At 32.2% G+C, this 17,816-nt stretch overlaps 1 protein-coding gene across 3 annotated transcripts in view; it reads left to right on the plus strand.

The window, feature by feature from the left end:
• The window catches only part of LOC127711501 (adhesion G protein-coupled receptor F5-like), an 88,867-nt gene that overhangs the window by 42,063 nt on the left and 28,988 nt on the right, over window positions 1-17,816 (plus strand). For all 3 annotated transcript variants that reach the window (XM_052217586.1, XM_052217577.1, XM_052217595.1), the window contains 13 exons: window positions 631-873; window positions 1,971-2,171; window positions 4,322-4,456; window positions 5,103-5,204; window positions 5,543-5,646; window positions 6,051-6,245; window positions 8,273-8,344; window positions 8,671-8,782; window positions 9,874-9,999; window positions 12,569-12,638; window positions 15,522-15,630; window positions 16,658-16,704; window positions 17,497-17,614. In XM_052217586.1, coding sequence (XP_052073546.1) covers window positions 631-873; window positions 1,971-2,171; window positions 4,322-4,456; window positions 5,103-5,204; window positions 5,543-5,646; window positions 6,051-6,245; window positions 8,273-8,344; window positions 8,671-8,782; window positions 9,874-9,999; window positions 12,569-12,638; window positions 15,522-15,630; window positions 16,658-16,704; window positions 17,497-17,614 — 1,634 coding nt within the window. The remainder of the gene's footprint in view (window positions 1-630; window positions 874-1,970; window positions 2,172-4,321; window positions 4,457-5,102; window positions 5,205-5,542; window positions 5,647-6,050; window positions 6,246-8,272; window positions 8,345-8,670; window positions 8,783-9,873; window positions 10,000-12,568; window positions 12,639-15,521; window positions 15,631-16,657; window positions 16,705-17,496; window positions 17,615-17,816) is intronic.

Genomic DNA, 17,816 nt, shown 5'->3' on the forward strand with positions numbered 1-17,816 from the left:
AATGAAAGTAGGACCGTAAGTGACCATAACTGTACAGAGTATATTTCGTTTTATTGGTTTTGATTGGTCCCTTGGTATTTACTCTTTCTTTCTAAGCTGTGTGGAAGAAATAGTATTCTATGAAAGACGCCCTTAAAATGGATTAATTTACAATATATATGACTAGATAAACTTGTGTTTTTACAAATTCAAGCTCTTGTCATTAGACAGATAAATATACAACAAAGTTATTTAGGAATATCTTAGAAATCTCTTTATATTCCCAAAATTTAAAATGAAATAAATTTTAACGTTCTTTTTATTTTAAACTAAATAATTTTTTTCCGGCATCGCTTACAATAGTGTAGGTACATTATACTTTACGATATGTGTGTCTATCTATTTGTCCTTTCGTCTGTCTTGTTATAGGTAACGCTGTTGGTTTAATGCAGGTTACAGTTTTGGGTTACGCTAAAGTAGTGGTCATATTAACACCATTATGATGTGAACTTTTAAAAATATGTTCTAAGCAAGAGAGTTACCCATATTTGCGGTTCAATGAACACAGAGCTGTAATATTGAGAGCGGGGTATCGTATTCAATGGACACATATTCTTGTTGTCATAAACTTTCTTTTTTCTTTTATTCCAGTGGGATATATTACTAATATCACTATGAACGAAACTGTGACTGTAACTGAAGGAGCCACAGCTACAGTAGAATGTAAAGTGGATGCAGTATCCATTACTGGGAATATTGAATATCATTGGAAGCTAAATGATGTTAAAATAAAGCCAACAAAGATATCTAGAATACAAGTGATGTACAGTAAGATAACAAGTACAAAATACCACTCTACTCTAGTGATAAAAAATTTAAAGAAACATGATAAAGGTTGGTATCATGGGATCACATATTCTTATTATGTTTATTTATACAGCATATGGTCGCGAGATAATGATTTTCCTACGTTTATCATTTTTTTAGAGCTGTTATATTGTTCGTTTTTTTATTTTCTTTAAAGTACCAATTTGAAGAATCATTTACAAAAAGAGATAAACACACCTTCAAATAAACTTATGAGAAATATGTATTTCTTTTAAAAACGACGTCACGGTAATCTTGAAAAATTTTTACCATTCTCAATTTTACCTTCTCAAATTATCGACAAGTCATACAATTCATTTTTAGTCATGGTGTTTAATATTCTTTTTTTAAATCTCTTATCAATGAAAGCTCCTTGATATCCATATGAGTCTTGTTCGAAAATGTCACACTTCTTGAAGCGGAGCGTCCATTTGGCTGTCCTGGATCATATGTCTGTGATGTATGTTTACACATTTTTAACTGCTGGATCCAAATTATTGTCACATTAACCTTTTATGTCTGTTTGGGTTGCTTACGTAATTTTGTCAATGTAACGGAACTATAAAAAAACTTGCATACAAGTGGGAGGTTTGGATAGCGTTTGATTTTGTCAGTTCTTATGGACTTACCCTTTTCCCTTTTTTAATTTGAATTCAGTATTTTTGTTATACTTTTTATAAATATATAGCCCTATCCGATCATTTTATCCGAAACCTCGTGTAGGGCGACTGCCACCCTCTCCGCACGTTATCAAATCATTGAACGAAATTTCTGTCTGACGAGTCCGCATTTTTTTCGTTTTCAATATGCATGAAATATTTGTTTGATGTTAAGCATGCAAATATTTAAAATACATGTATTTTTAATTTGATATTCATGTTTGAAACCGCTCTTTGTTGGATGCTTTTTAGAGTATTAAATTCTGGTAGGAAATTAATTCTACACGTTTTTTTTTGCAAAGTAAAATCTCGGGGCAAGGGCACATTCTACTTCACACCTTAATAGAAACTATCAGATCGTCATGGCATGATAGATAATTTGTATATTATCAATTAATAATATTGGATGAGACAGACATACTCTTTAAACTTACAATACAAGTACAAATATACATTTATCTGTAGGAAATTTGACATGCGAGGCAAGACTTGGTAACAACACTGCAAACAGATCCACCCAGATAAGTCTTTATACGTTCAAACTTGAAAGTGACTCATCGGTTGTTATGAATGGAAGTGATATCAACGTCACGTGTACAATTCTACCCTCTACTAAATCAGCGAAACAAAACTTGAAAATGTGTTTAAATGGAAAGGATATTTCTGGTATGTTTAGACATAAAGCTTTTTGTACATTATTTTATGACAATGTGAGCTTTTAATTGTGGGTTATCAAGTCTGCATTACCAGTACAAATGTTGTATTTTTCATTAAATTTGATCTAAAGTAGTTAACCGATGTACAGATTGCATAAATCGTTTAAAAAGATACAAACCAAGGGAACAAACAAACAAAAAGGAGGATATTGCACGAACTCCAAAGGGAGTTAGACCGGGTGACTCGACATGGTAACCGTCTCCTTGTATGCATGCACCACCCACCATTCGAATCCATGATTCATTTAGAAAATACCCTCTAAACGTCATAGATTCCTTAGAACAGCTCTCTGAGGGGTCCGTAGGTAGCCTATTGCAAGGCAAAGTTTCGGGTGTTATCCAATATACAATTACTTCTAGTGACATTGCAAATTTCATGATACCAAGAATAAATCTATCATTCTTTAGCTTTTGTTTATATATGTATTGTAGAAACAAATTAGTAACTGTTGTTCAAATCTCGTTAGTCCATTTTGAAAATACAAACCATGAACTTTGCATTAACTACAAACAAAGTAAAGTCGTGTGCGACGACAGGGTGAGCGTCTAGTGTTTTTAATGCATCATTCGCCATAAGAATCACTCATTTACAAAGTTACAAAAGTGAATATGACAAGTTTTGTGCTGGTGTTATTTTGATTAAAATCCGAATAGGCTAGACGAAATGATTTTCTTTTATCAATATTATATGTGGTAGCTTACACTTATATCGACAAACAGGCTTTTTAAGACTACAATTCAAGACATTATGAAAAATATTTTGTTGTTATGTGCCATAGTGTGCCGTACTTCAGAAGTAATATTCGCTGTCTTACATAATTGCAACAAACATGATTGAAAGGCTATGTTATTGTGTTCGGAATTACCTTTGGAATCATGTCGACATAATGGATATTGAAGAAAATTAAATTGCTCAATTAGATAAATTTTATGGCTATCAATTTATTTATCACTTTGGACCAAATAAACATATTAAATACTGTCCCCTTTTCACACATGAATCGCCGCTTCCAATGTTACAACCAGTTTTTACCTTCAGAAATTTTTTAGATAATAACATTTCAGGTGACAGAACAATTTTCATTGCAATCTGCTACAGTTGGACAACCTATGTTACGCAACATGACGTGATACAAGTAATCTAGTGCAAAATTAAAATTTTAAAGAAATTCTGATGCATTGCGCGATAATTCTACTATTTCTGCAGATAATGGATGCAAACTTGTCTTAGATACGTGATTTTTGTTTAGTTGTTATTGGATTTGAACTAGCTGTCAGTAACTGGGAGTACCCTCAGATCTGTATTGGTGTCTTTTTTGTTGTGAGGGACGTATAAATACCCTGCCACGTCCTTTCTTATTTTTATAAGATGTTTGTGAATTTTCTGCTTTGTATCGATCTGATGAGTTCATCCCTTTTGAACTGATTTTTATAGTTTTTCTTTCTTATGTTGTACTGTTACACCACTATCCCGGGTTAGGGGGAGGGTTGGCGCCTTCAAACATGTTTAAACCTGCAACATTCTATATTTGCCTGTCATAAGTCATGAGCCTGTAGTTGAGCGGTTGTCAGTTTTTGCTTTTTCTCATATTTGTATTTCGTTTCTTGTATTGTATAGTTTGTTCTTATGTTATGGCGTGACACCGCTCTCCCAGGTTAGGAGAAGGTTGGCGCCTTTAACATGTTTAACCTCGCTACATCCGTTATGTGCATGTCACAAGTCAGAAGCCTGTAGTTCAGTGGTTGTCGTTGATTCATGTCTGTCATATTTGTTTTACGTGAATTATTTTGTTATAAATTGGGCCGTTAGTTTTCTCAATTGAATGTTTCATATTTTGCATGTCAGGGCCTTTCGTAGCCGACTATACGGTAAGGGTTTTTCTCAATGTTGAAGGCCGTACGGTTGCCTACAATTGCTTAAATCAACTTCATTTGAAGTTTGATGGATAACTGTCTCATTTGCAATCATACCACATCTCCTTATTTTTATATTGGTCCTGTGAATATTAAGAACTGTAGGTTAACTTTGTCAGCTATCATATTAATACTGAAGTAATTATGCCCAGCAAAATCTTACAAAGTCTGTGTTTGGCATTATAGATTCCCGGGTGATTTTCAGTGCTAACATTGCAGCGTTGTATTTGACCACCTTGAAAACCCATACAACTGTTGGGTGTAGTTGGAAAACTGACGAAGATTGCTCCGAAACCAGGACAATTAGTGTAATTAATCCTAGTAAGTGTATACAGGGTATTCCTAAAGGTTCATTTGTGCATTTTTTGTTTTATATTTTTTAAAATGTAATTTTCTGAATCTATATTCAATTTTATGTTTTTTTTATAATTATTCAGGATATTATAAGTCTTCGTGTCAAACAATTATTCGGTTAACCATTTGATGGTAATAAACTCAGAATAAATAAGTTTAATTTTTTTAAAAAGTTAATTAAAAAAAACGAGAACAGCCAAACATTTGTTTTCGCTTTTTTACTTTTTTGCTTTAACATTTACTTCATTTTTTTTTAAGATTCAAGTACATTTTAATATGTATTTGATGATTAAAAATTCCATATGACACATACCGTATGTTGACATCTAGATGTCTTTTGCTTTTTTCTTATGTCTTTGCATTGCTGTCTTATTGACCTTTTACATAGTATGCTTATCCGTTATATAAAGTATTAATGCAAGGAAACATTCAATCAGAATATCAATCAACTTTGTCAGAATGTCTTATAGAATACGTCACAATTAAGTGACCAGATAATGTCGTCTTAAGTGTTTACCATTTTAAAAAATAGAATTGTTGTACACATCATCAATTAATAATTTGCACATCTACATTTTATCGCATTCATTATTATATTCCATGAATCTTGCAGAAATTATACCATGTCTAGAAGAAGTTGACGCAAACAATATAACATGGGAGAAAACTTATCCTGGTATCACCAATAAACAATCGTGCCCATCTGGATATACAGGTATGCGTTCACCTATCGTGCCTTGTGTATTACTCATTCTTATTTGAATATTATGTTTTCAAATAATTAAAACGAAAAAAAATGACATTATAATTGAGAATATCTACAATTAAACTTTAAAAAGGTTAGATATATTTTGATAATTAGTAGGTGTAAAATGTGACCCAGTACTGGCAATATTTTAAGGAGACAACTTTTGCGAAAGCATTTGTAATTGAACCAAGATAGATAACCTTTGAAATGTAGTTTCTTAACCTTAATCAAGGAAATCATTTGATAAGCAACAAATAAAGCAATTGTCATGGGTAAAATTTGATGAACATTTTGTAAAATTACAGGTTTAGCTTCCAGATACTGTCAATTTAATAATTACACAGGCCTGTGGAGAGAACCAAACTTAGTGTTATGCACTAGAACAGTATTTGCATCGATTTCAGAACAAGTAAGCTATCAGATTATCAATGCTTGAACTATTTGGAATAACATTTTTCCAAACTTTCATTCAAAGCCAACTTTATTTACTGATTTTTTTACATCTGGCTGAAAATAATAACAATCGACAATATTTGTTATTCTTTGTTAAATGCTTTAACGTTATCTATGTTTTCATTGGAACATTAGAAAATCAGATAAAAAGTGGTTTGATCGTTCTGATCATGACCAAATGTAGGACAATTAAAACGAACACAAAATAATCTTCAGACATCTGAAAATCCCTTTAAAGGAATTCGTTTTGATGGAATAACACCCGTGAAAGTTGAGGATTTTTTTCTCTATAAATTTAAGCTTTTATATGACAAGAATATTCCAGTAGTTTGTGAATAATATTTAGCTAAATTATTTCAGCTACACCATATCCAAGATGGCTTACAAGTGGATAAATTGGCTAATGTTTTGAAAGTGTTTTCAAATGAGAGTAAAGATATTTTAAATAGCAACAAAACAACTGCGAGTGATATCAGATCCGGTGTAGAGATTTTAAAAGCAGCATCAGAAATTGTTTCTTATAGAGAGGATACTATTACAGAAGAGGAAACAGATGTAAGAATTATATTTCATACTATTCCCGGTTGAGACATTTTAACTGAGTGTGAGTTCACATGGCGGTTGGTAGATGCATAGGAAGCGACGCTTACTCTGTCGATGTACCCAGTCCGCTCCTTTAAGAGTTTATGCCATTACCTCCGTTTTTGTTATCCTCATTTGTATCTTCTTAATTAATCCATGCCATTTGAACATAGGTAAACTACTGTCATGTATATTTCGTATATGCTTTAAAGTATTCTTTAAACGAAATAGATTCGAAAAGCCTTTGCATCAAGTAAAATGATATGAATTACACATTTCACTTTGAAACCTTTTTATCAAAGTCACGTATTTTCAAGTTAAATATTTCATATCCTCTAAATATTTTGTTTTGACATCTAAAAAATAACCACACATTTTATACAACTATTATAATATCATCCATACATATTGCAAATTCAATCTTTAAAATAGGTAACTCGGAAAAGTGTACTCATGTGTGTCTTATAGGGTTCTTTGTGATCTACTGTGAAGACCATTCTGAACCACAACCATAGTATTGTCATTCATGCAACACTTTATGTGCCTTTCCCAAGTCAGCAGTCTGTAATTCAGTGGTTGCCGTTGGTTTCTGTCTGTCATATTTGGTTTTCGTTTATTACTTTTGTCATAAATCAGACCATTATTTTTTCGGTTGAATTGTATCACATTTTGCCATGTCATTGCTGACTATACGGTTTGAGTTTGTTCATTGTTGGCGGCCTTATGGTAGCTATAGTTGCCAAAATCCGCTTCAATTAAACTCTGTTGGAATGGTGTTTCATTGGTATTTATTCTACTTCTCCGTATTTTATACAATACCGATTCGATTGATCAAATAATCAATTTTTATATATACATTTAGTCTGTTGTTATTAAGTTTTTGCTAGGATCAATTCAGGAATTTCAAACTTACCAAAAAAGCCTAAATCATGGTTTTGAAAATATGATAATCAATATACTATATAAAAAAAAGACTTTTGCTGAATAAAATCTGATTTATCGAATCAGAACCTATTGTTAACAGAGGCAATGTTATACAAACTAATCAGAGATACCAGGTTTACATTACAAAGTTTAGTGAAACCATTCAAGAAACATTTCCGCAAAGGTTGGTAATTTTGGGCTTAAAGATATAAAAAAAAGTTGAATTGAATTGACGAGTTTTCACAAACGATCCTCATTTCATCTCGTGTGGCAAAAATAATGGCACTGATGGCTCGTAGTTTCTCAATAGGAACCTTAGAACAATTTTTATTTCTTGTTTAAAATAACTTTGCGTATCTTAACCAAAATCTGAAGTAACCATACGTGGAAACTCGCAAAACGATCCCAATTTGTTTTTTTTTCAGATGGATAACCTGCAGTCAGATGTAGTCTATTTTCAAATATGTTTTCCACTGAAATAATTTTTCAAATTGATTTTAAGATACAGTGGATTATAACTGCAAGACCCCCAACAAACAATAGTTAAGTGTTTAGTTTCATGCATAGCAGCATTAATGGCACGAATATCTATGGAAAATCCTATTTCATCTTTAACTCTGAAACAAATTTCAATTTAACTGAGCAGGAATGAAGTATTTTGTTTGGATCGGATGAAAAACCTAGCTGCAGATGCAATTTTCTACTCTTATACTACAAGGTTAAACAAAATGAATTAATGAAAGCAATGGTACCATCTGTTTGACCGTTTGTGCAATAATTTTCTTCTTCTCATTTTCTCAGGAACTAATGAACTAGCTGACGTCATATGTAATAAGCATATTGACAGTTATGACTAAGAAAGTGTGAACGCTGATCTGACAAGCATCTACTTCCTGTAATAAAAAACTTTGAAATACAAGTTAGGATATGCTCAACACGACAACGCGTGCAGCTTCTTGTTAATCATATGTTGTTGGTTTTGAAATGTTGGTTTTCGCCTTCATATAAAAGTTGCAAATTGTCGCTACTATATCATCATTTCTTTCTTCAAGTGATTTTAGATTGATTTATTTTAGGATTTTTTTGCTGCCACAGATAACATATTATCAAGTAAAACAGACAAGTCATGGAAAGAATTTTATAGCAAGGTTTGCAATCTATATTCTTTTCATTTAGGAATTTGATTATACTACTATCTTTCTACTAAAGAAAGCAAAATTATTGAAAATAGATACAAACTCAAGAAAAAATAATGTGTTAGGCTGAAGGATAACTATATAAAGAAAACTCTTGGGAAAAAATACTTGCATATATATCAAAGGATGAAAAAATAAACGGACTGGTCATTGGATTTAAAAATATATTTTTGACTTAATAAGTCTAAATTGTCTTGTTTACAATTATGAACGTATTTAATGTAAGCTGTTAAATGTTTAAATATACTCAACGGTTTTTTTTATTATATTTTATAAAGACTGGAGAAAATAAAGCAGGTCAAATGATGAGCATTGTGTCAAATGTTAGCGAATCAGTTTTAAAGTCCCTTCAAAAAAACGAATCTAGAAGTATTGTCGGAGAAAATATTGGTAAGTCTCCTGATATTTCTTTATTGAACCCGTAGCAGTATGAGTTCTGATTATTATGCAGCTTTTAAACTTCGATTTTCCTGGGAAAGTCTGGTATAGTGTTTGATGCTGTTTGTTGTTCGGTACAACATTATGGTAATTCATGTAATGCATGTTATGTTCTGTGAGCAGTTTCTCTTATTTTAGAATTTTGCCATGAAAAAAGGTTATCATTTTTATAATTACAATTTTTGTTAACATCCGTAAGTACTGCTTAATGATACTACTTAAGGATAACGAGCAATCTCTTATACCAGTAAATGTATCAAGTTTTGAGGGGTATATAGGAAATACATGTCCGTCTGTCTGTCTGTCCATGTGCTTTGTAATTGTAACTTCTCAAATTATGGATTGATATTGATGAATATTACACTATTGTAAAAACTACCAGAGTATCTGCACAAATAAATGTTATTCGGGTCCAACAGGTTAAAGAGAAGATAATCATATTTGTGCGGCGGCGTGGGTATCTTTTTGTGTTTAAAATCAAAGTTCTAGCTTGAAAATGTGTTAGTTTTGACATGTATCGAATTTGTACCAGTTGATCAAACTAGTACTCTGAGTAGCTGTTTTAATTTTCAAGAACTGTGATATTTTATCGTTTGTAGAACGTAAAATATTGTTCCATTCAGTTATTTATCAAAAAGGTATTTTTTATCAAAACATCAAGTGGTATTCGATTTTTTTAAAAGAAAAAACACTGAACAATTAACGTTTGATTTTTGATTATATTTGCATTCAGAAGTGATTATAGAAAAAGATAAATCTTAAGTTATAGTTTTGATAGTTTGATATATAATGGAAGTATCTAAGCTCTTATTATAAGTAAAAGAAATTATGAAAAATATAAACGAAAAACCACAGTAGTAAAAAACACCCAAAATTTAAGAATTTATTTTTTAAAGCCTTTTTACAAATACATTCTGAAAGTTATTTTAAGAACAATTTTGTCTTCAAAAATTTCACTCTTTTCATTTTTACTAAAATTACACAAAGATATTTGTTGACCATTTATATTGTTAGGTTATTAAGAACTTTTTTCTTTATTTCAGTTTTAGAAATTGGAAATGCAGATATTGGTGACGTTAAGTTTCCAGGACATGAAATTCTAAATAAAACAACGAGTTTTCCAAGCAAAGTAGTTCTATTAGAAAAGACAATTGCCAATAGTTTAAAGAGTGAGAATAATTCATCTATTGAACCTAGAGTTAAGACTTTTAAGTTATATAAAAGCAATATCGATAACATTAAGCCTGAAGTTCTACAGTTCGACATTCGAATATTTGTAACATATCAAGCTGGCAATCATTATCCGACAAGGAAAGATGGAACGACAAACAATGCCGAACGGGGAGATATAAAAAAGGAAGATGCGGTATGATTGCCAATGAGACAACTCTCAAACAGTGACTAAATGACATAGAAGTTAACAACTATAGGTCACCGTACGGCCTTCACCAATGAGCAAAACCCGTACCGCCAAATCAGCTATTAAAGGCCCTGAAATGACAAAAACGAGAAAACTAACGGCCTGATTTATGTACAAACCAATGATAAAAAAAAATAGGATATACAGCAACAAACGACAACCACTGAATTACAGGCTCCTACCTTAGGACAGGCAAACACAGAATGTGGCGGGATTAAACTATTTTGCTGCAACATCCCCCCCCCCCCTCCTAACCTGGGACAGTGGTGTAACAGTAAAACATAATAACAAACTATAAAAATCAGTTGAAAACGTCTTAACTCATTAGATCGATACCAAGCAGAAAAAAACAACTAACAAAAACACAGATCTGACGTGGCCAGGTATCTATACATCCCCACAACAAAAAAGACACCAAGTACAGATCTGAGAGTACTCACAGTTACTGACAGCTAGTTCAAAGCCAATACCAACTAATAAAACATTATGTATCTTAGACTTTAATATCAAGCAGTACGCATCCAACACCCAATGAATTTAGTGTAAAGACGGCATTAACAGTCGGTGACAAACATAATCTTGTGCAATGCCAAGATACAGGTATCGACAGATTGTAGAAACGTGAATGTGCATATGTAAATAACACTAATATTTAGTTAGTTTTTAATTTACTGATAACAATATCAATATTCATACCAATAAAAAGTATTCAAGGATCTATTTACAACGTTGAATTGATAACCTTTCCCGGACCGTATAAAAATTTCCAGTCTCGGTAAACAATATCTTCGTAAAAATTAGGATGTGCTATTCCGTTTGAAATAAGTTTTCTATAGGTAAAGTCAAACTTCCAAACCAAATCTTTGTATCTATGGAAGAATTTAGTAAAGGTTTTGGGTAATTTGTGGTAACGAAATTTCTGACTTAATAATTTACCAGTTATACATAGATTACGTTCATTGAAATACAAAAACGTCACTGCAGAAACGGTCATAGCGGACGAGTTGTAATCTATAAAAACCGTAAGATGGTGCAAAGATACATTCTTTTAGCAGTTGCTACAGATCTTTTTCGTATATATGGAATGATAAATAAAGGAAACAGTAGTATAGTGCTGTTCAATAGTCATAAATCGATTAAGCGAAAGAAAAAAATCCGGGTTATAAACTAAAACCGAAGGAAAAACATCAACTATAAGAAGAAAAAAACAACGGAACAACAGATACATTGAACTGCAACAAAAACAAACGCCAACATACATAGAAACGGACTATTAGATAACAAACTGCCATATTCCTGACTTGGCACAGGACATTTTAAGAAAAAATGGTGGGTTGATCCTGGTTTTATGGCTAGCCAAACCTTCCGCTTATATGGCAATGTTAAAAATACCGCTAAAACGACAACACTACGTGTCAGGAATACAGTACAAATAAACGCAAGAACACACAGGACACAGAAATGCATAAATAAATAATATATTAGTACAGTACAACATGTAAACCGCAGAATATAATAATAAATGTAAGGCAGAGCTAAAATTCTACATATCTATCACGTTAAGCATATATATATTGAGGACCGCTAAAACTTTGGTCAATAAAAACTTCCACCAAACTTGTGGGATATCAGAGTTGTCTTCAAAGCTAGTATAAATTCATTTTGGTTTCGAATAAAGGTATCCATAAAATCATAAAATTTTATGTTAAGCAAGCAAACAAGCAAACGACATGAAATATGTCTTCGGAATGGAAAAATTGGACTAGCATTTCCTTTTTATGGAGGAGAGGGGCATATTCCATTGATAACCAAAATAGTCGATAGAACAACATTTTACTTTATACAGAGTTCCTACCAACGCATTGTGATTTTAAGAATATTACTATATATTTTGTTCCACAAATGAGTTTTCTGGCATTACAAATTATAAGCCTGTTTTCTTTGATGATTTTCTTTTTTATAAGGATTAATACTACAGTTGCTGTTATATATCCTATATATGAATTTATACTGCAGCTAGAACACTTCCGGTTGTCTTAATCTTCCAGATATAGTGTCAAAGTGATATTTCGTGTAATGTCGATTTCATACCACGTCACTTTTCTTAAAAAATATGAGGTTCGTTTAAGAATGGAAATTGCATTTCATTATTTGTGTTAATATATGTATAACTTTTTGTAGCCATTCTTAGTTGCAGTATAAAAACAGTATTAGGTCAATATCAGTTTCCCTAGTTTCTAAGCCGCATTAAAAAAGTTGATATTTTTCTGACATTGATCTAATATTTGATTTATATATGTATATATATTATTTTATAGCAAATGGTTCAGTTCAGTACACAGCTGTCTTATATAGAACTATGTCACAACTGCTACCAAACAGTAACAAGTAATGTATATAATATTTAAAAATAAGAAGATAAGGTATAATTGCTAATGAGACAACTCTCCACAAGAGACCAAATGACATAGAAGTTAACAACTATATGCCATCAACAATCAGCAAAACCAACACCATACCGCATAGAAAGCTATAAAAGACTCCGAAATGACACGCCTGAGTGAATGAACTTCAGGAAGCACTCCACAGTTAGGTGTGTAGTTTCGCATTTTGTCCCTTGTGGATTTTCCAAATATGAATGCTAGTGTGCAATCAAATTCATTTTTGGATAGCTGAAGATTGATATAGCTTTCATAGTTGGTTTATAGAAACATCAAGATTGTGTAATGTCTGTATTATGGGCTGTTTTCTGTATATTTTCATAGCCATACCAGACATTGGTTCGGAAATAATTGTAACTTTTTGTCACACGGACTTTGTGAATAGATTTTACGAAAAAAAAAAGGTGAAAGACACCCAATTTTCATTTGCTCATTTGGTAGATTAATATCAATAGTTACAGAAAATGTATCACTCAAAGGGATTGAAATTCTTGTTTGAACCAAATTTTGGGGGAATATGTGACATTTTCATCCCCCTTTTTGCAATATTTCATGGTAAATAAATGCAGTATGTTGCCAAGGATACACAAAAAACGAATTATATTTCACCCTTTTAACTTTTGAAAATCTATGGAAGATACTTATTACATACATTTGCACATGGATGACACAAACAATTGGCTTAATGTACTACAAAGCCAGGAATAGATGATGATTTAATATTTTGTGGTTCAATTTTAATTTTATTTTCTAACTGTGGAGTGCTATCTCAAACGGAAAGATACCGGGTGCGTTGACCGTGAAAGTGGCAATGCACAATAAGGAATATGACACAATCCAGGAATGTACACATTATTAATCTTGATGGTTGTCTACCTTAATTCATGTGTTATGCCACAAAACCAGGTTCAACCCACCATTTTCTTCTTAAAATGTCCTGTACCAAGTCAGGAAAATGGCCATTGTTATATTATATTTCGTTTCTGTGTGTGTTACATTTTAATATTGTGTTTTTGTTGTGTCGTTGTTCTCCTCTTATATTTGATGCGTTTCCCTCAGTTTTAGTTTGTAACCCGGATTTGTTTTTATCTCTATCGATTTATGAGTTTCGAACAGCAGTATACTACTGTTGCCTTTATTTATGCCAAGAAGACTGCTATGCAAAATCTGTTGAAAAGTGATAAACTATTTCATTCAGCTAAATTTTAATACAACAGCTTTACTGCCTTCAATTGACGTTAGTATAACAATTTTTAATCATTAATATATACTCCAGAACTAGAAATTAAAGAAACAACAGACATGGTTCCTCTGCCTCTTTTTTAGACTTCTACCTCGAAATAAACATCAGCAGTCATCTCAGAATCAGAATCAGAATCAGAATCTATGACAAACGAGACAATTTTAATTTTGAAATTATAAATCCCCCCCCCCCCCCACTTTAGCAGCAATAAACCAACTTCGCCTGCATATGGGATATACATTTCCCAACTCATTCGGTAATCAAGAGCTGGCAGCTTCTACACAGTATCTGAGCAGAAAGTTGATGAATCAGGGTTATGTCTAAAAAAAAGTTCATCGGAAGATACCAAATCCCTGTTGATAAATATTCCGAATCAACTTCACAAATAATACATGATGGTCTTGAAGTATAGATTCTAGGTACTGACGTTGTTTTTATCTTAGTTACGTGTTATAGTATTCTTTTTATTTGTCTTTGTTTGTTTTTAACCTTTACTGTTGAGTCCATTTTTGGCGTGGCTTGCTATTTATACATCCCGCCATTGTGTTATAGTGTTATTGTCATTTTTTGTATTTTTTTCTCTCATTTTTGCTTATGTGCCATTTATAGAGTGTCTTTATGCCATTTTGTTTTTTGTTGTTGACATAGTTGTTTGTTTTATAGGGATTAAGATTATAACAACATGTTGACTACTGTATCCCATTTTTTGACATTTTAACCTGTTATGTCTGTTTTTTCTTCCTCACACATTGTTGTCAATATAATGGAATTCTATGCGACTGTCATACAAGTGAGAGGTTTAGCTAGCTATAAAACCAGGTTTAATCCACTATTTTCTACATTCGTTTGATGTGTTTGAGCTTTTGATTTTGCCATTTGATAAGAGACTTTCCGTTTTGATTTTTCCTTGGAGTTTGGTATTTTGTTATTTTTCTTTTTATTACCCTGTAGCATTGAAGTGGCGACGAAAACTTTGGATGTTACCTACATTTTGTGAAGGGCAAACTGGAAATCTAAATTTGCCTTTTTCACAATTCTTACTGTGATATAACTTGAAATTTATTTAAACGCCCTCACGCGTTTAATAACCGTTTTGGAATATCTGTTTCACAGATTCGCATGGTTATCTACCAATTGTCCTAACCGAAACCCCGTCCTCTTTTTCCTTGATCGCCAAATGAGCGATGAGACTCTTCGCAAAATTACAACACAACCGGTGCCATTAGTGGAGCAGTATCTGCTTACCTCTCGGGAGCACTATAGATCAACCTAGATGTTGGTGAAGTTCGTGTTGCTCAGTTATATCATTATATCCTTACATTGCATTATATAGCAAATGGTCATATCTACACGTGTTGGAGCAATTAAATATGCATTTTTACTTTCTGCTCATGGTGATAAAATATAATATTTGCAATTGATTTGAGATTCTATTTTATTTTATTTCAATGATATCGAGTTTACTCAGTATAGCATTGCTTTAAATGGAGCATGTATAAGAATGAAACGACTTTCGTTTTGTTGTGTTCAGTGTCATGTAGATTTTTAAGCATTAGTAAACTGATATTATTGCTATATTTATTACAGCGTGTCAGAGAAAATAGTTGGGTCACCAGTTATGGCGTTTTCAATTCCACAAGATCAAATTGTGAATAAGCTGAGCCCACCTCTTCAGTTATATTTTGAAACAATTGAGGTTTGTGTATTTTTTTTTGTCTAACAACCTAAGGGAAAAAAAAACATTTGCAAACCTATCAATTATGTAAGGTCGACATCATGCACTGGTGAATTTGTTGATAATCAGTGTGCTAGTTTATCAAATTATTTAGAAATAAAAATAAGACTTGCATGTGTTAATGGCCTTTGTTTGGCCTCCGATATCAAGTCCTTCATTTAGAAATGAAAAGTATTTGAAGTTGATGAAAATTATGTGAGAAAGTGGAGAAGAACGTTTGTAATGGAATATTGGCAGTTACACCAAACACAGGTCAAACTTAGAGTTTTTTGGTGAATTTTGACAAATTCCTCTGGATTTTAAATTACTTTAGTCCTATGAAGAATAGAGCGCAAGGTCTGATAAACTAATTATTGAAATCAGATGTTATTTGGTATATAAAAATGTTACAAGATTTGTTTTTTCGGCGTATCCGCTATATATTTTCGGTCCCGACCTGAAAAACAATCATAGTTGACCTGTTTTCCATTATTTTGGTGGGACATTGAAATCTATACTAATTGTGAAGTTAGATAGCGAATACTGATCTGAAAGCAAAAGATAGACACATTTGCCTAGTCACTGTTTACATATGTTTCGTAATGATATAAACCTTTACATGCTATTATGAAATTATTGCTAGGAATAAGGACCACATTGGGGACTTGTTGAACCTACTCCTTTGTTGCGTCCGAAACGTTTTACTCGCTATATCTTCACTAGATATCAAAGTATGGAATGTGTTTAAGATGGGCTATCATATATTGTAGAACGTGACTTAATACACCTTATCGCTATTTGTCCACCATTACTGGACATCACAAAAGTTCCAGTAAAAATAAAAACGTAATAATAGAAAATATCTGACGCTACAACGGAAAAGTGATTGTTGTATGACGTCAAAAGTTCAAGCGGGACAGATTCTCGGGTTAAGCGGGAATAGCGATAAGGTGTATTGCTCTTGTTGGTCTCAAGTATCAACTTCAAATTAATTTACTTTGTCTTGTAGTCGAACCTCACACAGAAACATTGTTCTTTTTGGAATTTTGACCTACCGTAAGTATTACAAATTTCATGAAGTAAAGTTTTTTGTTTGTTTTTTTTTTGGGGTGTTTTGAGTGCAGTAGCACAGTGACATTATTTCTTTTTCGAATGGTACTTAAAGAGAATTGCATTTCTACGTAAACACTGGATTAAAGTGAGTAAAGAGAAATCTCTGTTTTGAACATCCTCGGAGCTCACCCGGTTATATCAAGTGTTGATTAAATTAAATGAAAGATGACAAAATTTTCCACATTATAACTTGAGTGTTATTAACTTATGAATATGTTGTCAAGAGTACTGCAAATGTTTAAACATAAAACATTGATTAATCATTTATAATAAGATTTATGTCAGTAATTCTATTTTTAAAATAATGTTTTATACATAATAGAAAAAATTGGGCCCAGTTATGCTATGCTTATTTCGAAGATCGCACTCATACTCTATATACTAGTACATGGTCAGCTTTAAATAAACTATGTTTTATTTGATTTATCTACACGTATTCTTGTACACGAAATAATGATCAATTAATCTATACTCTGTTATGCATGCAAACAAAGTAACATAATATATACTATTAGACGATTATATATATTTTCGACTATGTATTGCTTATAAAAAGTAAAATAACAAAAACACCGAACTCCAAGGAAAATTCAAAACCCTTCGCAAATGGCAAAATCAAAAGCTCAAACACATCAAACCAATTGCATCCAACGGTGTTTAGCCCATTGATATAAGAAGTCGTCAACAAATCTCCATAGTGGCCAATAAGAGCCACCATATATAAATATATTTTAGGAATGGTGGTAACTGGGCTACGGATGGATGTGAAACTGCATATATGAATGACAGCGTTACTGAATGCAGATGTGATCATTTAACAAACTTTGCAGTGTTACTAAGCTTGGACGAGATTGTAAATTGTTTATTATTATATTATGTTAAATGTCATAGTAAGAATTAAGTACTGCTTCGATTATAAAGTTTTCATTTGTCTTTTTGTTTTTACATTTATATTTCTAAACCCCGTCTTAATAAGTAGGAACATATTGTCAATAACTTGTCCGTATGTTCGTCATCACACTTTTCTCATGTACCACTGTACAGAATAGCTTCAT

Source organism: Mytilus californianus, unplaced genomic scaffold (genome assembly GCF_021869535.1).
Source record: "Mytilus californianus isolate M0D057914Y unplaced genomic scaffold, xbMytCali1.0.p SCAF_1, whole genome shotgun sequence".
In the NCBI taxonomy this organism is placed as follows: Eukaryota; Metazoa; Mollusca; class Bivalvia; order Mytilida; family Mytilidae; genus Mytilus; species Mytilus californianus.